Raw genomic sequence first — 24,630 nt, 5'->3', positions numbered from 1 at the left:
CCACTACACTATTCTTGATGCACATCAAGCCATTGGCCTTTTTGGCAACCTGGGCACACGCTGGCTCATGTTCAGCTGCTGTCAATCAACAACCCCAGGTCCTTTTCCACCAGGCAGCTTTCCAGCTACTCTTCCCCAAGCCTGTAGTGTTGCAGGGGATTGTTATGACCAAAGTGCAGGACCTGACACTTGGCCTTGTTAAACCTCAGGCAAATGGCCTCAGCCTAATGAAACAGCAGCTACAGATCCCTCTGTAGAGCCTTCGTACCCTCCAGCAGATCAGCACTCCCACCCAATTTGGTGTCATCTGAAAACATAGTCAGGGTGCACCCGATCCCCTCATCCAGATCATTGATAAAGAGATGAGAGAGAACTGGCCCCAATACTGCTCCCCGGGCACACCACTCATGACCGGCCACCCACTACATTTGGCTCCGTTCACCAAAACTCTTTGGGCCCGGCCCTCCTGCCAGTTCTTTACCCATCGCAGATACACCATCCAGGCCATGAGCTGCAGCTTCTCCAGGAGATGCTGTGGGATACGGTGTCAAAGGCTTTACTGCAGTCTAAGGACACGACACCCACAGCCCGTGTGGCGGATTCACTCCCCACGACAGACTTTCCCTCATCTGCTCAGCCGGTCACCTTGTCACAGAAGGAGATCAGGCTGGTCAAGCAGGACCTGCCTTTCATCCAGCCATGCTGATTGGGCCCGATTGCTCGTCTCGTGTGTGTGACCTCACAGTCCTTTCCAGCCATGTTCCTGCTGTTGACCAATCCCCTGCAGAGGCAGAAGTGACCTCACAGTGCCCTCCACAGCCATTGGTTCCTACTGGACTTTGAGTTCCTAAGACACAAGTGACCACACGGCATCGTACCCACCATCACCCTCCTTGTGGTCCAGTGTGTGAGCAGATCAAACTAAGCTGCTTTCATCAAATGTATCTGATAGATTCCTATCAAGGGTTTGAGTAGAGAAACGTTCCTCAGAGGAGCTGCTGTATTTACTCTGGGGCATTTTATATTTCTGCTTCTGCCTCTGATTTTTTTCTCCTTTCTCTGTCTTTTCTGATATGAAAAGCTCTCCAAAGAAAAGATTCATGGAATCCTACAATAACGCAGTTTGGAAGAGACCCCTGAACACCATCTCTGTCCCACTGACCTTTATGGCACCCCAAGGAATAGCTGATGGATTTGTGCTCCCTTGGGTTCATCTCACCACATGCACACACTGGACATGCACATGATGTGTGTGTTTACAACTCATCTGGACAATGAACACATGGACTTTTGGCCTAGTGTTTCATAGAATCATAGAATGTCCTGAGTTGGAAGAACCCATGAGGATCATTAGTCCAACTCCTGTCCCTGCACACGACACCCCACAGGTCACCCCGTGTGTCTGAGGACGCTGTCCAGTCTCTTCTTGATCACTGTCAGGTTGGGGCCGTGACACCTCCCTGGGGAGCCTGTTCAGTGTCCAGCACCTCTGGGGGAAGAACCTTTTCCTCAGGTCCAACCTGAACCTCCCCTGGCACACCCTTCTTCCATTCCCTTGGGCACTGTCATTGGTCACCAGAGAGAAGAGATCAGTACCTCCCCTTCCTTCTCCCCTTGTGAGGAAGCTGTAGCCACCATGAGGTCTCCTTTGAGTCTTTTCTTCAGCTCTGATGCTCAGAAACCCCTTGGTTTGCTTTCTGAAGCAGAAAGGAGAAGCCATGACCTCCAGGCAATGGGAAGGGGGATCCTGTCCCTCACACACGGCTCAGGGCTCTTCCTGGGACCGTGGGATGTGGGTGTGCAAGGCCCAGGGAAGGACAACACTGGGACAACAACTTCCAGCTTCCCCATGGGGCTGCAAGGAGGCACCGAGGCCCCAGTGCCATGAGAACAACATGTCTTCTCCTGGGCCTCAGTGGCAGAGACAACTGCCCTGGCCAAGGGGACACAGACCTGGGTTCTGTGGGTCCCTTCCAGCCTTACAGCGCCCTTTGCCATCTCCACCACAGGCTGTTCTACACGGTCCTACCCCTGCCCCTCTTTCCCTGCAGGCTGCAGACACCCATCTCGCTTCCCCACCTGCTCTCACCCCAGCATCTCTGCACCTTCACTGCTGTGTCTGCACCCTCACTGGCTGCTGTTTGGAACACAAACCATGGGCTGATCCAGCTCCCTCTGGGTGAGTTCTTGCCCCACAGCACTGCCCTTCCAGTGGTATTTCTTACTCCTGATATCCAGTCCTCACCTTCCAAGCTGTACTTTCTGACATTATTTTGTCTTTCCTGCTTCTTCCCACTACCAAGGGAACCTCAGCCACCTCAGAAACTGCTCTTCATGCAGAGAATCCCATCATCAGGCTTCTTGTGTTTTTTTACTCACCATAGAGAAGTCACCTCCCCATGATCTTCTAAATCCCAGGACTGCCACTGGCCTTTCAGGTTCTCTGACAGACACGACCATGTCCCTGCCGATGTCCCATCATGTTCTCAGGTGGGATGGACATGACAACCCATCTCCAAGGGCTCTTCCTGGGTAGGGCCTGTGGGTACCTTGGCAGAGGTTCTTTCCCGGCCATGTCCCTGCTGCTGGGCTGTCACCTCCAGACACAGAACTGACCTCACTCTCCCTTCACAGCCACAGGATTCTGACTGGATTATGAGTGTCTGAGACCCAGCTGACCTCATAACACCACACCCGTCCATCCCCCTCCTTAGCAGCCAAGACCTCACCAGACTGAAGTATGTTCTATACATTCCTACACCTGCCCCTCTTTCCCACAGGCTGTAGACACGCATCTCGCTTCCTCACCTTGTTCAAATTTGTCAAATATATTTTCTACTAACACTGTGAGGGAAAAGCACTCCTCACTGGAACTCCTGTACTTCTGTTAACACCTTCCATATCTCTTCTTCTGCCTTACTTTTTTTTTTTTTTTTTTTTTTTCTTTTCCCTATTCCTCTACTTATTCTCTCTCCAGAAACCTGTCCAAGGCAAAATTTCTGATAAATCACAGAATAACTCAGGTTTGCAGAAAGCCCTTGTCTCACTCATCTTGTCTCACTCTCCTGCTCAGGGCAGAGTGAACCAGGTGAGGTTGCTCAAGGCCTCCACCCAGGTTTGTATCATCCTCAAGGCACTTAAAGTGCTGTCTCTTATATCTTGGAAAGGGAGAATAAAGACGTTCAACAGTGTTGTCCAAGTGCTGGTCACTGAGGGATGACACCAGTAACTGGCTGCATGGAGGACTTTGTACTACTGATGACATTTGTGCTGGATGGTTCAGCCAACTTCCCACCCAGCACCTGCTTTTTGAGCCCCAGCAACACCCCTCTGGCCAGAAGGAGACCATGTCTGAGCCTTGCAAATGCGCTGTACACAACATGCCTTTCTTTCCCCTGTCCATTTGGGTTCAGCAATCCCTTCCTTGTCACTCACATTCCTGGAAATGGCTGCAGGAGGACGTGTCCCATCCCCTTCCCAGGGAGGGAGGAAGGGTGGCCAGCCTGTAGTTATCGCAGTTTCTATTCCTGCTCTTCTTGAAGATGGGTTTGAGGTCTGGGTTTTCTAAGGCCCCCAGAACCATTCTGGTTTCTATGGCACTTTTGAGATCACAATCTGGAATCACAAGAAAGGGTGACAGAGCAGACTAGAACACTTGAAATGATCCTGTCCAAGGCAGCTGAGACGAATCTCACTGATCCAGTGGGGTTTGTTAACTGAGTCACACACAGAAATATCAGGGTTCTGTCAGGCATCCATATCTGAGTTGGTCTCAGGACTCCTTGTTCGCCCAGGGATGCTCAGAGACAGAGTCTGTCCCTTTTACACACAGCGGCAGGAGTCACAGTGTCCCTCTGGCCTCCTGTTGCCACTCCCAAAGGACGGGAGACACCTCAGCCCTGCGCTGTGTCACCTGCTCTGCACTCATCTGAGATGTCCCACGTCATGAGGAATGGACACAGGGAGCTCAGTTCAAGGAAGCACAACCCAGTGCAGCATTCAGGTGATTTCCCATAGGCTGTTCCTCCCAATACGAAGTGATCTCAAGACCTCGTCTTTGCCACAGGCCTTCACTGAATGGAAATGAATAATTGATGGTGTTTGTGCTCACTCAGGTTCACGTCACCTCACATACATGATGTGCGTGCTCACATCTCATCTGTACAATGTGAACATGGACTGCTGAACTATTCATTGAGTGTCTATCCATAGAGAGAAAACAGGCTCTGTGGGTGAGAAGCCAGTACAGGAAATGGTGGTGGTGAGGGGCCAGACCATGGTGATTGACCTGAGGCACCTTCCATGGGGTGTCCAGTGCACAGGGGCACAGCCCAGCCCCTGCTCTGCTGGTCCTGCAGGTCTCTGGCAGGAGCCTGGCTGTGAGAGGACACTGCTGTGTGCCAGCCCTGCACACACACGCTGTTCAGATGATACACTAGTGTTTCATCTGTGGGTCACTTTCATGGGCATGTTCTTGGGAGAATCTCTGTAAGAAGACTTAAACCTTCAGTGACAGCCTTGAGGAGATCACCTTTCTATCTGTAAAGGCTGTTTTGAATCCAGCTCTGTCACAGCAGTGCCCATTGCCTGTCCCTGCCTGCGCTCACAGGACTGACACACAGCAGGACGGTGACCAAGCTGCCAGAGCACTCAGGTCTTGCACCAACACCAGGGATGAGAAGGAGAGTGTGGGAGTGGAACCAGAACAGCTCTGGAAGAACAAGCACTGCTGCTCCCTGGAAGTGCTGCCAGGCTGGACTCTTTTCCCTTCTCCCATGCACACAGGAACCATCCCTGCAGCTCCATAAGGCCTTGCAGGAAGGATATAGTGAAAAACAAGTCACTAAAGAGCCCTTTATTGTGTTTAGAGACAAGGAGAGCACGGCTCCTCATTTACACAGCCAACAGTTATAAAAGAAAAGCCAAGAGTGAATTAGAAAGGGGATGACAACATTATCACAATAAGAAAACAACTAATAACAACAAAAAATCCAGATGACAGGCTGGACCTGTAATTAGCGACATTAAAACGCCTATGGGCAGATGGGCAGTTTAAGGCTTCAAGAAACTGTAAGATATGAGTTTCCACAGGGCATCCTTGAGCTCCTGGTTCCTCATGCTGTAGATGAGGGGGTTCATTGCTGGAGGCACCACTGAGTACACAACAGACACAACCAGGTCCAGGGATGAGGAAGAGATGGAGGGGGGCTTCAGGTTGGCAAACGTGGCAGTGCTGAGGAACAGGGAGACCACGGCCAGGTGAGGGAGGCAGGTGGAAAAGGCTTTGTGCCGTCCCTGCTCAGAAGGGATCCTCAGCACGGCCCTCAAGATCTGCACATAGGAAGCCACAATGAACACAAAGCACACAAATGCTAAACAGGCACTGACCACAATAAGCCCAAGTTCCCTGAGGTAGGAGTGTGAGCAGGAGAGCTTGAGGATCTGGGGGATTTCACAGAAGAACTGGCCCAGGGCATTGCCCTTGCACAGGGGCAGTGAAAATGTATTGGCCGTGTGCAGCAGAGCACTGAGAAACCCAGTGGCCCAGGCAGCTGCTGCCATGTGGACACAAGCTCTGCTGCCCAGGAGGGTCCCATAGTGCAGGGGTTTGCAGATGGCAACGTAGCGGTCGTACGACATGACTGTGAGGAGATAAAACTCTGCTGTGATCAAGAAGAGAAACAAAAAGAGCTGTGTCACACATCCCAAGTATGAGATGGCCCTGGAATCCCAGAGGGAATTGGCCATGGACTTGGGGAGAATGGTGGAGATGGAGCCCAGGTCGATGAGGGCAAGGTTGAGCAGGAAGAAGTACATGGGGGTGTGGAGGTGCTGGTCCCAGGCTATGGTGGTGATGATGAGGCCGTTGCCCAGGAGGGCAGCCAGGTAGATGCCCAGGAAGAGCCAGAAGTGCAAGAGCTGCAGCTCCCATGTGTCTGTGAACGGCAGGAGGAGGAACCGGGTGATGGAGCTGCTGTTGGACATTTGCTTTTCCTGAGCACGGGGAGCTGTCATGAGAAAAAAAAAAAAAAAAAGAGTGAGAATCCAGGGCAGCGTTCTCTGACAAAAATCAAACCAACTCCCATAGACCCTCCCATGTCACACGCAGACACTCTTGTGTTTTTCTAGGAGAACCTTTTTCAGCACAGTGGCTGCAGCCCTGCTTGGGCTGGAAAATGTGCAACCAAGAGCAGGGCCTGTGCCCATGGGCCGTCGATAAGTCAGCCCAGCTCTGCAGAAGTGGGGCCACGGGAACGGTGGGGACTGTCCTGGTTCTGCTGACACAGAAGGGCTGTCAGCACTTGCTTTCCCAGTGATAGGGAACAGAGATGGTGAAGGCAGTTTAAGAGTTCCAGGTTTTTTTACACCTCCCCCCATATTCACTGCAGAGTGTTGTTGGGTGTCAGAAACCCTCAGCATTTCTGCTGCACTTAGGGAGAACAGAGCGAGTCCTGCAAGACCAGAGGGTGCCTGTGGGTCTGTGCAGAGTGAGGGCAGCTGCTCTGTCCCTCTGTCCTGCTCCAGCTGCCCTGGGCTGGCACCTTTCTGAGATGGGGGCTGATCACACTCCCATGTTACCCTGAAAAGCCACCAGATACTGCTGAGAGCAGAGGGATCCACCTCAGACCATGACAGGTCTCACCCTTTCCGAAGGTCTCAGCACCCCACGTTCAGCCCAGGACACACTCAGCTCATTGCCCAGCCCCACAGACTGCATTGCCCACAGCCCACAGGTCAGAGCAAAGCTGGGACACGTGTGCCCATGGACACACCTGCAGGAAAGGACCCACAAGATCAGGCTGTGACTCTGCAGCTGAAACTGCCATCCCCAGAGAGCCTGACAGCAAGAACAAGATCCCAACAGCAGTGACCCAGAGCAGGGGAGCAAGAAGGACAATGCGGTGAGGGTGGGTGTGAGAGAGGCCAGGGCAGAGGCAGCCGGGCACTCAGACAGCGTCACCCTTCCCCAGCTGTGCAGCCACCTCCCAGACACCAACACTGCCGGGCAGCTGCTCTCAGCCCCTGTGCTCTGCAGAGGAACTGGAGCTCTGGCTGCACAGGAGCTGCTTCATGCCCTGGAGCCCCTGGCCCTGAGGGCAGAGGCTTTGCTGGGTGGGACAGGAGGCCAGGGGGCTGCTCACAGGAGGGATCTGACCTGCAGGGGGTCACAGGGACTGTTCTCTGTTCTCCCTCCCCTAACAATTCCGGGTTTGGTTTCCTCTCCTTTCTGATCATTTCCCTGCTGCCTGGAGATTCTCCCCTGGGAGGTGTTTCCCTGTCCATGTCTCTTGCCTGTCAGTGCTCACAGACCATCCCACCCTCTGTGCCCTCCCCCTGGCCGTACAGATCCTGCCTGTTCACAGGGCACTGCCTGGGGGCATCTTCCTGTCTGCAGGCTGGAAAACAGGACAGGTCAGACTAAGGCTGACGGGTCCAGCCAAGGTGATGCAGGTGCTGTGCACAGGCAGAGGGGTGGGGAAGGGATGGCATGAGCCTTCTGGCAGATGTACTGATCACTCAGAGTTGCAGTTCAGGAGTCTCAGTGACTTGTTTAAGCATGAGAGCTCATTTTCATTTTATCCTTTCCTGCACCCCCCAGCCCCTGGGAGAGGAAACTGAAAAGACAGGCTCAGGAAAGCTCCTTATCTGTCTGGTAAACCTTGCATTGATCTTCTGCTTGAGGCATCCACTTGGAAAAATTCTGGGGGTGATCTGGATCTGTGAGCACAACTGACCCACACAGCACCCTCTCCACAACAGAAGCACCTTTCCTGCCCTGATAAGGCTCACACCTTCCCCCAAAATTTTCTCCCCACAGCACCGTGGAGATCTCCCCCAGACAGGGACCCTGCTCTGCAGGACAGCCCTGGGCACCCCTGGGTGCTCACCCGGCTTCACAGCTGTTCAACGTGGCCTGACAAGAGCCCCGTCCTTACAGATCCCACAAGCTGTGCCTGTGCCAGTTTCAGGAGATGCCTCCAGGAGCTACAGCTGCACTGCCCTGCACCAGAGACTTACCATGGCAAGGGCTGCAAAGGTTTCTCCTCCAGTGAGCTCTCAGTCATCCTCCCAGTCCTGACCACCTTTAATCTCTCTCTGCCTTGCTCGTCTGCTGAGATCCCCAGGCAGAGCCCTCAGCCCTGCTGCGTGTGCAGAGGAGCTGCTCCTGGGCAGAGCTGTCTCTCTGCAGCGCTGCCGCTGCCATGAGCTCCCTGTGTCCCAGGAGCCCAGCCCAGCTCAGCAGCACCCCAAGGTGCTTTAATGACCCCTCTGGTGGGTTTGGTGCTGAGTCCATGGACCTCAGACCCTGGAGGAAGGTGATGAAACTTCTCAAGAAGTCAAAGTCAGATTCAAACTCCAAAGTTTCTTGTACTGTTAATGGGTCCCACTGAGGGAACCTACTGAGAAACAATATCCAGGTTCGGTTAGACAAGATAACTGGAAGTCAGGAAAAGTAAAGGTGGCTCTGATGCTGAGTAAACCTGGTTGTGTTTCTTTAACTAAAAGGCCAAGCCCTGACCCCCAGCCCTGGGAAATCAGATCCTGTCCCTCCCACGTTGCCCAGGGCCCTTCCTGGGACAGTGTGATGTGGGGCTGTGCAAGGCCAAGGGCAGGACTATGGTCCCACACCTCCCAGGTTCCTGGCTGGGGACAAGGAGGCCACGAGGCCCCTGTGTTGGAAGGACAAGGTATCTCCTCACAGGCATCAGAGGTGCAGACAACAGCCACAGCCAAGGGGAGAAGGAGCTCATGTCTGGTGGGGCTTTCAGCCTCTTTACATCCCGTGATCATCTCCAGGACAGCCTGTCCTGTGTTGTGGCATCCCCTGCACCTCTGTCCCTGCAGGCTGGAGACATCCCCCCTGCTGCCCCACCTTGCTCCTGTCTGAGCATCTTTCTTCCTTTGCTGAGATCTCTCCATCCTCCCCAGCTGGTCCTTGAAGCACAAAGCCTTGGGCTGATGCAGACTCCCTCTGCTGACCTGCTCCACCACAGCACTGCCCTTCCATCACATGTCTTTCTGCTCATGTCCAGCCTGGACCTCCCCAGCTGCACTTTGGCAATTATTTCATTCTTATGCTCTTTCCCACTATGGAGAAACCTCCACCATCTCTGAAACCGCCCTTCAAGCACTCTCAGGCTACTCCTGCACTGCTGCAGCCTCCCCAGCGCTGCTGGGCCAAAGCAGCCCAGGTCCCTCAGCACCCCACACCATGTGCACAAGGTGCTGAACCTGCCTTGGCACAGCCCTGCACTCTCCAGTTCCTCCCTGCTGCTCCAAACTGGGAAGCCGCACAATGGCACACACCCGTGTGTGTGGGTCACACCAGTGCTGAACCGACTGGGACGAGAACTGCAGGTGTCTGGGTCCCCACGCTCCTCCTCATGCAGCCCCATGTGCAGCTGCCTTGTTCATGGTGAGCGTGCACCACGGGCTGGTGTGGGGACCTTGGAGTGCCCAGGCCCTTCTCCTCAGGGTCAGTGCTCAGCGTGTCAGGTCCTGCTTTGTCCCGATCGGTGGGGTTATTGTCCTGCCTTGATAACGAACTAGTCACTTCTCCTAATCAAACTTCAGATCTTTCTGATGGGTGAATGCCACATTTCCTCAATGTGACTACGCTCCCTGGACACAAGCTCCATTTGCTCAGCTGTTAATGTTTCCATGCAGATGCCTTATCCTGATTAGGGTGTCTCCCAAAATAACAGTATAAGGAGTTACAGGGCACTACAAATAGCGTCTCCTGGAGAAACTGTGGAGTCTTGGGCGTCCAGTACTCATAATGCCAGATGTCTGCACTTTGAGGGGAAGTTTCCATTCATATGGTAGAGCAGCAGGAATGTGTGGAGCTCCGCCTGGGGACAGACAATGTCAGCTGAACGTTGAGGAGTCAGCATGAGAGGGCAGAACAACATGGGCAGTGTTGTGGTGACTGGACATCAGCTACTGACTCACTGATGAGGAAGAGGAATGAGATGAGGCCTCCTTCAGACAAATGAAAGAAGCCTCATGTTTCCAGGGCTGTGTCCTCATGGCAGACCTGACATATCCCAATATCTGCAAGGTACTGGCCATCCAGGAGGGTTTGGAGCCCATTGACAACATCCTACTGACACGGGTGACTGAGGAGTCAGTGGGGTGAGGTGGTCTGTGGGACTTCACCCTTAGAAAGCAGAAAGAGTTGGTCAGGATGGAACAGTCAGGGATGGGAAAGTGGAGCTGAGGCTCCTGGGAGATGAGAACAAGGCCAAGAGCAGGATTTCAGGAGAGCAGGATTTGGCTGCTGAGGGACCTGCTTGGGTCCTATGGGATATGACCTTGGTGTCTGCAGAGCTTTTCTCTCCCATTTCCTCCCTTCTCTCTCCCACCTGCTGTTGTGCAGCGTTTTTTACCCTTTCTCAAATACAATATCCCAGAGGTGCTGCCAGCATCACTGAGTGGCTCAGATTTGGCAAGGACTGGGTCCATCTTGGAGCAGCTGAAATCGGCTCTGTCTGATGTTAGTCAAACTCCTGTTGTCTTCTCAGAGAGGTGACAACTGTAGCACAGCCACACTCACCCCCAGTTCCAAGACTTTGCCATGTAAGCCCAGTACAGGGGGACAACATGTTGGGTGTTACAAACTACTTGACCATGGAGAAGAAATAAAAAAGATCTTCTGTCAGTAACCTGAGGAAGTTACCAGTGAATCATCATATTCCTATGGGGAACTGTAATTGTCCTGACATTCACTGGCCAGGAAAAGCTGCAGCTGCCAACAGTCCAAAGGATCTTGGGCCAAATGCTTAACATGGCTGCCTGATGGGCCAACATGGGTGATGTTCACCAGGTCTGGAACTGGGAAAAAAGGAAGAGCTGGTGAGGGATGTGAACATCAGTGTCCACCTTGGCTGTCATGAGCAGGACACAGAGGGGTGCCTGGCACCAGAGGGGAGGGAGGAAGGCCAGCAGCAGAGCACAGGCTGGTGGGCTCCAGAGGAGAAGACTTGGACATACTGGGGGATGGTGGGCAAAGTGGTGACATGGAAGTAGATCTGAAGGGTGAAGGAGCTCAGGAAATCTGGTAATCCTTACAGGACAGGCTGATCCAAGCACAAGAATGATCTCTCCAAGTACTCATGAAAAGAACCATTTATCTTGTGAGGCTGCTCATCTGAACTGATGGAGCACCAGGGCAAAAAGGCAGCAGGGGAAGCTGCAAAGGAGGAATTGAGAAACCTTGTCCATGGAAGTGGGGATGATGTCAAAGCTGCCCTGGACTTGATACCTGCACGGGAAGGGCAGCAAGATGAGCTGACAGAGCATCACTTGCAGTAAGAAAATAGACAGGGTGAACGTGGGCCTGCTGCTGAACTTCATAAGAGTAGCACAAGATGGGACTAAGGTTCTTCATGGCTGCTTTGACTCCATCTTCACCAGCAAGGTCTCCTGGGACTTTGTTCCTGAAGGCAGGAGTCTGGAGAACACCCAGCAGTGGATGGGGCTCATGTCAGGGGTGACCTGAGCAAACTCAGACACCATTACAGAACAGGAGATGGGTCACTTGACCAGCTCCCTGAACACAAATATCACTGTGCTGTGACACCTGAGATTGCCAGGAACACAAACCTCTTGGCACAGAGGTGTCTGACGCCTCTTAAGGTGTCCTCGACTATCTCCTGATTCACATGGTGATTTAGGCACCCACTTTTCTGACATATTCAGTCTTTATCTGGAGACGCTCCATACCGATATGAACTGGAGTCTGCTGATACCACCTGTTCTGGAAAGGGAGGGAAGGGCAAGCAGGGAAGGGAATAGAAGAAATTTGGCTTTATTGTTATTTATTATGCAAATGCTCTCTGTTTTGTTATTCCTGAAATCTCCCTAATCATCCACACCAGACTTGAAGACTTTAGGAAAATGATGCACAGAGACTTGGCTTACAAGGGCATTTTAGCTGTTAATGAGCCCTCTGGTGCCATGATCCTGACTGCAGCTACTGAGAGAATGAACAAACCTCTAATGAAGTGAAAGGCAGAAGCAAACCCCAAGTTTCTGAGGGTGTTTGGGACCCCATGAAGGGCCATCACTGACACAGCTGTGAAGGAAACAACCAGTGCAGGTCCCTGTTCCTGGAGGCTGGTGAAGGGAAGACTTGGAGACGCTGTTTCCAGGTGGTGAGGGCCATGTGGAGGTGGCTCTGATGCCATGTCAGCCCTTGATGCTTATTCATCACCAGAACAGCTGAGCCCTGACCCCTGGGACCTGGTAGATTTTTCTCCAATGTTTTTCAAGGCTTTTCCTGTGGTCAGTGTGAGGGTTTTGTGTTTTGGGGGTGGTGTTTATGTCAAGTGCTGTTGCTTTAGCTGCAAGGCTCAGGTTTAATGTGGAGTTGGAAATGCCTGTGAATTCCTCATATCTCATCCAGCTTCTTTCATACACCTGGCAATGGTCACCAGTCTCCTCTATGTCCCAGTCCCACAGTTGCTTGAATCCCCTATTTGCATCCATACCCATCACTGCAGGAGGTTCATGGATCCACCAGGCTCATGGATGATTCCTGAGGACCATCCAAGTGTGGGCAGTGTAAGAGAGGAGCAGAGCAGGGTCAGCTCATGGGCCATGACTGAGCACAGCCACCCCAGCAGCAGCCGTTCCCCATCTCCCAGGCACAGCCATGCCCACAGCATGCAAATGGCACTGCCATACATGATTAGCCCAAGAGAGGCCTTTCTTCCTTCCATATTCCCAGGAAAACCTTCCTCCTATTCCTCCTCCACCTGCAGACATCAACTGCTTTCCATTTCTGGGCTCAGACATGGCTGGAAGGGTTCACTAAAGCCATCAGCCATCTCATTGCATCTTTCTGACATGCCCTGACCCTCTCCTACACCTACAATGGCCAATCACGTCTGCTCAGGCCTCCCGCTCTTCAGAAGAGGCCTTGAGCTTCTTGGTTCTTCCTGGTGCTTATTATTAGTCTCCTTCTCTGGAGATATTCAAAACCCACCTGGACATGTTCCTGTGTGACCTCACCTGGGCGTTCCTGCTCCAGCAGGGGGATTGGACTAGATGATCTTTTGAGGTCCCTTCCAATCCCAAACATACTGTGATACTGTGATAAACTCCCTCGCTCTCTCCAGAGTTCATGGTGAGCTTTCTTGTCCATAACAGCCCCTTTATGACCATGTCTTACTAAATGGTTGTCTTTGTATGATCATTTGTGCAGAAAGGTCAGTAACAGGAAAGCACCCAATATGTCAAAACTGATGCTGAGTGAAATGCCGTAAAGACGTGATGAGTACCCCCTGTGTCTGTGTCTCTCCTGGAAGGAGTCTGTCCCGAGAAGGGGATCCAGCTCCTGCCACTCTCTGCAGAGGCACATGAGCAGTGTCCATGCACCTGGGGACACAAAGGGTGACCTTTGCCAGACCACATTTCATCTGAACCACCTATATATTTACTTGTGGACAGGGTATCTTGCCTTATATTGCAAATACCTATTAGATTGGCATGGCCAGTGGGGCTTTCATGAATGCAGAGTGCTATTTTACATATATTTAATTAGAAACATGTTAAACTTTTTTTTTTTCTTTAAAAAAAATGACATTCCTAGACATATTACACAAACACTTGAAAGATTATTGATGCTTTTTAACATGATTATCCAGAGAAGGCCACCAGCTTTGCATTTCAAGGAACTGGATGCCAGAGCTCAAGGGCAGGATGGTTTGGGCTCTGTGCTGGGATCTGGAAACTGAAAGGTGCTCCCATCTCCCCACCCCCTGCCCTCCTCAGTGAGGGTGTGAGACATTCTGCCAGCGAGGGCTGAACACTCAGTCATGACCAGTATCTTATGTCCAACTGCAGCCAATGGTGTCCTGCCAGCTCAGGATTGGAGCTTCCATTGCTGGAGCTATTTAAAAGATGTGGAGTTGTGGTGCTTTGGGATATGGTTTAGTGTTGGACTTGGCAGTGTTTGATTCATGGTTGGACCCCATGTTCTTAAGGGTCTTTTCCAGCCTAAATGATTCTATGGTGCTATGATTCTATAATTTTGTTTGAAACCACTTCAATTCCCATCACCTCCAGCTTCCCTCAGAGGCTGCTGTTGTGTGGCACAACTGTCCTGGCTCTGCAGGCAGGTTGGGCACTGGTTTGGTGCCTGCATTGCAAGTTTTCCCCTTCCTGGGGTAAAAGACTCTTGAGGAGAGACAGTTGTAGAGATTTGTGTGTGAGATTTGTAGAGTACTTGTGTCCTGAAATAAGTTCTTAGAACAACGCATTTTTTTTTTTTTTATTCATTACAAGAGTACACCTACGGGACAGAATTACCCCAAGATCATCCTTCTGAAAGAACATTTCTCCTTTTCTTTTTTTTTTTTTTTTTTAAATTTTTTCTTGTTGTGAGGTGTTGTTGGCTGCTAGTTCGTGGCTGAGGAAAACATGCAGGCCGACTCAATGTGAGTGATAAAGCATGATTCATTTTTATTGCCTGAGATAGTGCGTATTTATACCAAATACCATAATTATGCATACTTGTCTCTATCTAATAGGCTAAGCACTAAAAGGTTACATTTACTTACTCCACCTACTTGCGGTTAGCTAACTATGCACATTCCGCACTCTTCTGACTCCTACTTTCTCAAGCTGCTTATCACCTCTTCAAAGGCCATGCTGACCCTGCTTTAATCAGTACTTTTCCATTTCTCCTTTTCCCGTGGCCTACTAGTAAAGCTAACTAAGGCCTACTTATGTCAACTAGAATGGGCTCTGCTCGTACAGTTGCTCGGTGGACTCATGTCCATGCTCCCTGAGCCAATCCCTGACAATTCCCCCTTTTTCTTTTTGTACGAGCAAAGTTTGTCTCAACGTGCTCTCAAATATTCTCTTAATACAAGATAAAGCACAGCTTAAACCCAAAAGCCCAATAACTGCAATAATCACAATAGCTAACAGACTTTGCAGAAGGTCTTTGACCCATCCTCCCAGTCCCAGCCAGTTCGTCAAACTTTCTAGGCCGAAAAACCCTATATCCTTTTGAGTCTTTTGGGAGTGGTCCATAAGTTGTTGAATTTCCTTATGGACTGAAATCTATTTATCTTTTAGGTCCATACAGCAGAAACCATCACATCCTTCACACCCATGTCCTTGAGCTAATAACAAAAGTCTCCTGCGACTGTATTCTGCAGTGTAGCATGTCTTACAGAATCTACATCTAACAAAAGTCCACTTAAAGCCTTTTAAGTTCTGTTAGTTTGCTTAACTAGCCAGCATCCTAATTTTTCTAAAGTATTTAAAGCTTTAGTTGTGCCAACACCAGATACAAGAGATCCTAAAACCCTTAACCCTGATCCTCAAAAATCTACATTATCATAATATTTTGACTCATATACACGCAAAAAGTGTTTTTCTCATCTTCCTCTTCTGTGATCTATTATCATAGATACATTGGGCGTTAAGAGAGTTAATAGTCCCAAAATACACAGTCCTCCAACAGCATTAGAAGGAATTCCTGGTCAGGCTCTATCTTCACAGATCAAGAATACACCATACAGGAGGTTTTGGGGTCGCTGTCCCACATTATCAATGACATCCCTTGGATTCTTCTGTGAGGCGTTACACCATCGAGTTTCATTTCTGTAGTCACCAAGGGTAGCATTAACATTTTGCAGTTTTATCCATTCATGCTCTTGTATATTGTTCTGACACTTTTCACAAACCGGCTGGATACAAACATCCATGGGCATAGATGCCAGCAATTCCAGTTCCTGTGGTTCAAGATCTGCTTCTGGGAGGCAATTAATCCAAAGTGCCATGTTGGTATTATTACAGTTTGTTGCAATGCCTCTGCACCGACCACTATTGTGAAACAGTTGTGTGATGCTGCTGTAGTCATCAAGGGGGATGCCAACCAAGCATGTGTGGAACGGGTTTTCTGGAGATGCCATAGTTAGGCATATAGAGTCTTAGTCAGTCATATTGGCTAAAGTAATCCACATGTTAGTCTTTGTCTGTGCGGGCATCCAAAACGCAACAGCTGCAGCAATCATTGTCAGGAAGATAACATAGGTTTCACATTTCGTGCTGGCAACCATTGCGGCCCTTGATCTGTAAAAACACAAGCAGAGCCTCTCCCCCAGGTTATCAATTGGTGTGGCCTTTTTCCATTGACCGTTAACTAGTGATTTGACCATAACTAATGTAGGTTCTTTCTGATTTAGCATGGTTTTGGGTCATACTTGCAAAGTGTTTCATCACAGGGCAAAATTGGGCTGAACCACATAGATATAAGTGATTCATCACATACAATCCTTTTGACAATTAGTTTTGTGATTTTTTTTGTGAGGTTCCTCCTTAAAAAGCTCTAAGTAATGTAAAGCTGCGCCAAGTTCTCCTAATTGGGTTGAACCTTCAATAATTTTCACAGAATGATGTCAATTGTTATCTTCATGCCAAACCACTACAGCTTTATGAGACTTCCCAGAACCATCAACAAAAACTTTGCAAGTATGTAGGATCAGACCAAATACAAGTATGGCCTATGACCTGATGTTAAAGACCTTCAGGTTCTGCAGCAATTTACATTTAAGCGTGTCAAAAGCTGTGCTGTTAAGAAAATCAGCTAGTGCAATTTACAAAGACAGAGATTGCAAATAAAAAATCAGAATTAAATTTCACAAATGGTACATATATGACAAAAGGATCATGGCCTATTGAGACTTAAATTCATTCCCTGCTTTTCTTGATCAGAGTGACAATTGGTATATCAGTCTGTTAGCAATCTCATCATACTGTCCCACAATAGCTACAGTTTTTTTTTCTAGGTTGTAGCTATAAACAGACAATTCTGCAAGTTCAATTGAATGCAGTCAGCCTGTAAGGTTGTCATAAATTCATTCCTCAAAGTTTCTAACTCCATTTTGGCTGTCGTATTTATGGGATATTGTTTTCCCTTACCAGATTGAAGTCCTGTTTCAGTTCTATCAGTGTAGTATTTGCTTTATCGAAACATTGGCCGTTAATACTAGTGGAAATACAGCATTTGAAATTTCCTTGGAGATTTCTCACTTGCACAAGCAGATATGCACCATCCAAGCAGCTTCTTGTAGGCCATGCAACTAAACAGAATTCTCAGAAAACATTATTTGAGCTTACAATTTACTTAACAAATCTTAACCTAAGAGAGGTATAGGAGTTTCTAACAACTATAAGAATTCATGTGTTTAAACTTTGTTCCAAATTTGGCATTCCATTGGTCTCAAAAAATGGCCTTTCTTTCGTTCTCTCTCATGACCTCAAAAACTAGCATGGCGAATTTACTAAGAAGTCTCTTACAACTAGTTACCATAGAATAAGTCTATTAACAAATTTTTGGTTTAATTTTCCAGTTTCATTAGAACTATGTATCCACTGGTGATGCCTTTAAATTTCACCCTCAGACTCCTTCATGCAGTATTACAGTTCTCTAGCAGTAACATTGCTTGGGGGAGGGGCGCGGGGGGGAATAAAACTTCCCTCTCGCCCCCATCTGAGATGGCAAGACGTCCAGCCCAGCATGAAAACACATCAGTTCGAACTCCACATCAAACCAATCTGGCTCCACTCCACACTCAAATCAGTACCAGTCTGACCCAGAGAAGCACTGAACACTGTGACCCCCCAAAGCTGACCAGTGTGAAAAGACTGACTTCAGCAAGGAGGTAAAACTATGAGCTCTTTCCCCAGATGTGCCAAAACCTAGGAAACAAGACAGAAGCTAAAATAAACAACACCAACAACCCCTGAGTCAAAGCCGAAAAACAACACAGTGCCACAACAAAAATGGATGACAATACTTCAGGAAAAAAAAGGACAGAGCAGGGGGAGCAAAGCCCCCCTTTCTCTGCTTAGCAGCGGGAAAACAGGTTTTTTCCTTTTTTTTTTTTTTCTTTTTTTTTTTCTTTCTTTCTTTCTCTTCTCGCCGCAGTTCAGATATAGCCAAGGTCACGCAGCTGGTATAATCACTGGTACGAAGTGGGAGGCTCTGTCAAACTCCTCAGTTACAATGAGCTGCACATAGGCCTGGGATATTTTGCTGTTTTGTTTTCCCATTTCATTCCAACTACACTTTATATGCAATTTCAAGTAGCTCAGAAATAGTTACATTCCTTAGCTCCATTTACCTTTTACAATTTAGAAATGTCAAAAAACCAGTATAAACCAGTATAATAAACATAAATCCATTAGTCTATTTTCCTAGATCCAAATCAGTTAATATTCTAGCAAATACAACCTCTTCCAAATTCACATCTATCATAGCATTTTAACAATTTAAATGCTTTTCTAACAATATAAGCAAGTATTCTAATGTGTAAGGATGCATCCTAAGGGGAGGCAAGGTGGAATTTTAGCAGTGGAACCGGTTCCCATTTTGGAATTATCTCCCCAAACAAGATTCTTTTGGTACCGAATATGAATATGCAAACTAAAATACTGAGCTCAGATATGAAAACCATATACCAAGTTCAAATATGCAGATGGATCACAGTTACACTAATTTAAAACAATATCTCAATTTTTGCATTGCACCTTTGAACCACTTACTGCCCGGCCAGGTAGCAGTGCCTCTGGGTCTCCCTGACAAAACAGGTCAGTGCGTGCCGGAGCCCATCGGCACTCGCCCCCCCGGCGTCGCAGTGAGCTGAACTGGGCAAGGCCCTTTTTTTTGTTTTGTTTTGTTTTGGTGTTTTGTTTTGTTTTGTTTTGTTTTTTTTTTTAGTGTCTCATCTGGTGCGCTACAGCTGTTATTCCAACACTAGGATTTTTTACATGATGTACATACGGAAAAAACAAATTCAGCACACCAAGATGAGACACAGCCTGTCACAGAGTTGCGCAAGTCTGAATGCCGGAATAAAGGTAGCATGCTAGAGAAAAAAAAAATAACAACTACTACACACAAAATTTTACCATCACTTTCACGCAGTAAAGAACTAGATTACTTATGATCTTCTGTATTATCACAAAACGCACATTTTGAGTCAATGAATTCTCATGATTTAACAGACTGTGAACTTATCGTACCATATAACAAAGACCTACCAAAATTGCAACATGCTTAAACCTATACCCACAAAGAAAACAGGTTAATGAGGAAAGCATCTTGCAGACTTTAGCAAGTTTACTGTGACCTGTGTGTTATCAGTTAACTCTCTCTCAGCTTGTTGACGTTCAAACCGTTCCAGCTGTAAAACTGTCTGTAATGATCTAATGATCTCTTGTAGAGATTTATTTTGTCCTGCTCTTCTCACCTTAAAAACAACATTAATTGCAACAAGATTCTATTCTCCGGACACTTTTCCCAATCATTTAACGTAAACAGCAGCGAACACTGATTTCAATATTTAACAAGATCTTCCTTCCTTATAATTCCGAGTGCTTTCCTAAGTTTTAAAACACCTCCCAATACTGATTTTTCAGGAACACAACTGAAAACAATTATTCCTGACCCCATCTTGCAAGTAAAAACCTTGAGAAGGGGGAGGGGGGGTGCTGCTTGCAGCACAACTGGAAAAAATGGGGAGAGAGTTTTACGGCGCACTTAAAAACAAATAGTAAAACAATTAACTCACATTCCTAACAAGCTGCTTGATTTTTGGAGAGGAAATACACAGAAACATATAATATGTACTGTAAAACTTGCAGATAACATGTTGATAGCAAACATTAGCATTCTCTACTGCTAATTTCAACACCAATGCTTCCTTAGCTTCTAAGTTTTCAACCTGCCTACTGATGGCCTCTTGAAGATGGTCAATAAATTGCATGTAAGTCTCACCGGGACCCTGATTAATAGTTGCAAATGATTTGACTGCTTTGTTGGTTTCAGGTACCTTTATCATAGCTTGATATGCGAGGTCTGTTGACTGCCTCAGGATTTCAGAAAGTTATCGTGCCTGTAGTTGTGGTGTGTCAACTAGTGTCTCTTCCAGAAACGCACAGGGTCCCGTGGTTTAACTGTAATCGAAACTGGGGGTAAATCCCAGCTTTTTGGTAAGTTCGGTTTACACTCTGAAATTCTACCCCCACCCTCAGGAATTTGCTTTGCAGCAGCATGGGAGGGAGGCAGGGGAAGGTTGAGGGGACCCAAATCTGTAGGAATTACATTATTTGGCTCAGTCTAGCTCACCACGGGGGGTCCTCCCCACCTAAATCTCCAGGCAAGGGGGGATAGGAAAAAAAAAAATGTCCATTTTTTTTCTTCCGCGACTGATAGCGGCGGGGCAGAGGGTTGAACTGTGATTAATGGCGGTGACGCAGACGGCGGAACCGCGGTTGATGATGGTAGAGGAGAGGTTCGAGCCGTGATTGATGACAGCGGAGCAGTCGGCCGAACGCACTGCTCTGACCGGTGCTCCGACCGGTGCTCTGAGGGCCCCTCCCGAGACCATGCACAACCCAACGCTGTTTTTTCATGTGAGTCTTTCATAGCTTTTATCTGATCTCGGGGCCACACATATGTATACGACTCTTTCATAATTTTTTTCTGATCTCAGGGCCACACATACATATGCTCCTCCTTTATTCCTTTTAACTTTCCAAGAAATGCCGCGGATCCTTATCCGTGTCAGATAATATGGACTTGGGCGGTTTTGACGAATCTTTAGTAACGGGGGGGGTCGGAGCAGTACTTAATCTTGCTTTTTTCTCTGAACCTGGCCCAGGAGAGCCAGGAAGACCATCCCCCTTCGCCGCCTCTGCCTGTTGCTGTTTTAACTCTTTCAGAGTATCTAATAACAAGCGCCATGTTGTTAACAGTTCAGTTGCTTCCTTGGACCCTTGGGTAGCACTGTCAAACAGTTTATCTCCCAAGTCCATCCATTGTGACAGACTAAATGCTGTCACAGGATTAACCTCTAAACCTTGTGCTTTGCCCCATAGTAACATTTTTCTTAAAGTCAGTTCCGGGAGGCTAACACCCTGCTTCTTCAGAAGCAGCTTCCATGTGGATAATATAGTACCCACTTCTTTAGATAAGTTTCACCCCTGTTCCCGGTAGCTCACCTACTCCTTAGCGAGGTGTCTTTTCAACGATCTGGATCTTCGGCAGCTCTGTGCGGCTGCTCTCATCAGCTGTACCGGGCTCCGTCTCCACAGCTCTTCTTCGGCTGTTCACAGCTTCACGCTGTCACTTCGTTATGCGAGATCCTCTTCAGGCAGGATCACGTCGGGGTCACCATATGTCGCGGTTGAGACGGACAAACGGCATGGACCAAATTCTTTCAAGATGAAAGTAATAGGTGCCATTTATTGCTACAAGTGCATTTCTATACAATTCCACCATTTCATGTGTCCTTCCACCATTGGTTACAAGTTACAGCACTAACATCTCATTGGTCAATTTTTCTATCATCCATGTTATTCTTCTATCCCCTTCTCTCTCATGGGTACATATCTCCTCTCTCCGGATACTCCTTTACTCCCATCCTTCTCAAGGGTAAATCTTAATATCTCAAGGCTGATCTCTACTCCCATATTTTCTGCCAAGGATTCCACAGACCCGCTGCAGTTTCCCACACATGACCAAACAAGCCTTCCCCCAACTCCAATCCATCATCTACAACTAAAAAATATAAAAAAGACAGTTTGGACCTGTCATGAGTTATGTCATGAGTGATATGCAGAAGATAGGAAGTTTAATGCCTTTGAGAAGAATCCAGCCATGTGTTTCCTCAGGTCATCCTTGAGCTCCTGGTTCCTCATGCTGTAGATGAGGGGGTTAACTGCTGGAGGCACCAAAGAGTACGGAACAGACAACACCAGATCCAAGGATAGGGAGGAGATGGAGGGGGGCTTCAGGGTGAACCAGTGCTGACAAAGAGAGAGACCACGGCCAGGTGAGGGAGGCAGGTGGAAAAGGCTTTGTGCTGTCCCTGCTCAGAGGGGATCCTCAGCACGGCCCTGAAGATCTGCACATAGGAGACAAGAATGAAAATAAAACACCCAATTCCTAAACAGACAGCAATCACAATAAGAAAAACACCTCTGAGATAGGTATCTGAGCAGAAGAGTTTAAGGATGTGGGGAACTTCACAGAAGAATTGGCCCAGGGCATTGCCCTTGCACAGGGGCAGTGAAAATGTATTGGCCGTGTGCAGCAGAGCACTGAGAAACCCAGTGGCCCAGGCCGCTGCTGCCATGTGGACACAAGCTCTGCTGCCCAGGAGGGTCCTGTAGTGCAGGGGTTTGCAGATGGCAACGTAGCGGTCATATGACATGATGGTCAGAAGATAAAATTCTGCTGAAATGAAAAAGACAAAGAGAAAGAGTTGGGCAGCACATCCTACATAGGAAATGGCCCTGGTATCCCACAGAGAGTTGGCCATGGATTTGGGGACAGTGGTGGAGATGGAGCCCAGGTCGAGGAGGGCGAGGTTGAGCAGGAAGAAGTACATGGGGGTGTGGAAGTGCTGGTCCCAGGCTATGGTGGTGATGATGAGGCCGTTGCCCAGGAGGGCAGCCAGGTAGATGCCCAGGAAGAGCCAGAAGTGCAAGAGCTGCAGCTCCCGTGTGTCTGTGAACGGCAGGAGGAGGAACTGGGTGATGGAGCTGCTGCCAGCCATTATGGGGCACTGACACAGGAGCAAAAGACAGTGACAAGTTATGGGAGACATCTGTTAGCAAAATCAAAGCCATTTCTCACACACCCTCCCCTGCTCCACACCCCCTTGTCCTTTTCTAGACCTTGCTCCAGCTCCGTGTCTGAGCCCTGGGTGGTGCTGGCTGGAGGTGCCGTGAGGAGCAGGGCCTGTGCCCGCTGGCTGCTGAGGAGTCAGCCCTGCTCTGCAGCAGGGGCCAAGGGAACGGGGGCAGGGGACACTCCTGGGGTTCAGCTGTGTCAGATGGAACCACATCATGTCTCATCCTTTCCTAAGGTTTCAACACCCCACGTTTAGCCCAGGACACACACAGCTTGTTTCACAAACCCAACAGCATTTTATCCATCACAGCATCTCTGTGCTTCTCCATGGGGCTTTCAGATAAACACAGATGCTGTAGGACAGGTTTGCATCCTGGAGGGAAGCTCACAGCTTGTAAGGAAACCCCAGGGATATATCCAAGTGTCCTAATGATGGTATTTGATTCAGGGAGACTCTGCTCATTCCCCAGCCCCACAGGCTGCATTGCCCACAGCCCACAGGTCAGAGCAAAGCTGGGACACCTGTGCCCATGGACACACCTGCAGGAAAGGACCCACAAGATCAGGCTGTGACTCTGCAGCTGAAACTGCCATCCCCAGAGAGCCTGACAGCAAGAACAAGATCCCAACAGCAGTGACCCAGAGCAGGGGAGCAAGAAGGACAATGCGGTGAGGGTGGGTGTGAGAGAGGCCAGGGCAGAGGCAGCCGGGCACTCAGACAGCGTCACCCTTCCCCAGCTGTGCAGCCACCTCCCAGACACCAACACTGCCGGGCAGCTGCTCTCAGCCCCTGTGCTCTGCAGAGGAACTGGAGCTCTGGCTGCACAGGAGCTGCTTCATGCCTTGGAGCCCCCGGCCCTGAGGGCAGAGGCTTTGCTGGGTGGGACAGGAGGCCAGGGGGCTGCTCACAGGAGGGATCTGACCTGCAGGGGGTCAGTCAGAGATTTCTGAATTGTCCCTCCAACTTTATTTCTTGTGATAGTTCCCTGTCATTCATTGAATTTGTCCCTTTTGCCAGGAGATTTTCCTCCTGGGAGGTGTTTCCCTGTCCATGTCTCTTCCCTGTCAGCACTCACAGACCATCCCACCCCTGTACCCTACCTGAAGGGACGTTATGAGGTTTCTGGCAGATATACTGATAACTCAGAGATGCAGTTCAGGAGTCTCAGTGACTTGTTAAAACTTGAGAGAGTCTTTTACATTTATACTTTACTACAGCCTCCCTCCCCCTTGTCCTTCAATAGGAAACTGAAAGAACAGACTTGGGAAAGCTCCTTGTCTTTATAGTAACACCTGTATAGATCTTCTCCTTGAAAACTCCAATTGGAAGCAGTCTGGAGTGAGCTGGATCTGTGAGCAGCCCCGACCCATGGAGAACCCAGCAGCAGAAGGACTCTGGCCTGCCGGGGGTCGCTCCTTCCCCCCACAGCTTCTCCTCTCAGTGTTGTTGGGATCTCCTGGGCAGGCTGAGCGCTGACCCTGGCAGGCGGCAGAGTCCCTGCCCGGCACAGCCCTGGGGTGAAGGGACCCTGCCCTGGGCACCCCTGCCTGTACATTGACATTTACGCCCCACAGCCACCCTGGGGAGAACGCAGCATTCACGTCTTGTCACTGACAGCGCAGAAGGCAATCCCTGCTCTGCAGCACATCCTCTCCTCTGCATCTCCTCTAAGAGTTGTCCTTACGTCTCTTGTAGGCTCTGCAATGTGACAGCTATCAGAGATTCTGCCATGATTTGCAGATGCAATGTCCTGCAGCCACAGGCTTCATATTTGTGAAGATTTCTCTCCCAGTGATCTCTCAGCATCCTCCACCCCATGTTGTCTTTAACCTCTCTCTGCCTGTCTCCTGTGCCCTCGGTGCTGCAGGCAGAGCCCTCAGGCCTGCTGCGTGTGCAGAGGAGCTGCTCCTGGGCAGAGCTGTCTCTCTGCAGCGTTGCCATGAGCTCCCTGTGTCCCAGGAGCCCA

The 24,630-nt window shown here is 49.1% G+C and overlaps 2 protein-coding genes across 2 annotated transcripts in view; one reads left to right on the top strand and one right to left on the bottom strand.

Moving 5' to 3' along the window:
• LOC309448792 (uncharacterized protein) overlaps positions 1-24,630 on the top strand; it is a 168,113-nt gene that overhangs the window by 40,656 nt on the left and 102,827 nt on the right. The window lies entirely within an intron of this gene.
• On the bottom strand, positions 5,053-22,586 carry LOC309448718 (olfactory receptor 14J1-like; the record flags this gene model as incomplete). Its single annotated transcript, XM_082070443.1, has 2 exons — positions 5,053-5,691; positions 22,293-22,586. The coding sequence occupies 2 exons, from the start codon at positions 22,584-22,586 to the stop codon at positions 5,053-5,055; spliced, it is 933 nt and encodes a 310-aa protein (XP_081926569.1).

This window comes from Streptopelia decaocto (assembly GCF_964273445.1).
Source record: "Streptopelia decaocto genome assembly, chromosome: 21".
Taxonomy (NCBI): Eukaryota; Metazoa; Chordata; class Aves; order Columbiformes; family Columbidae; genus Streptopelia; species Streptopelia decaocto.
Note: the sequence above shows the minus strand (reverse complement) of the source record. Positions and strands in the feature narration are given on the sequence as shown.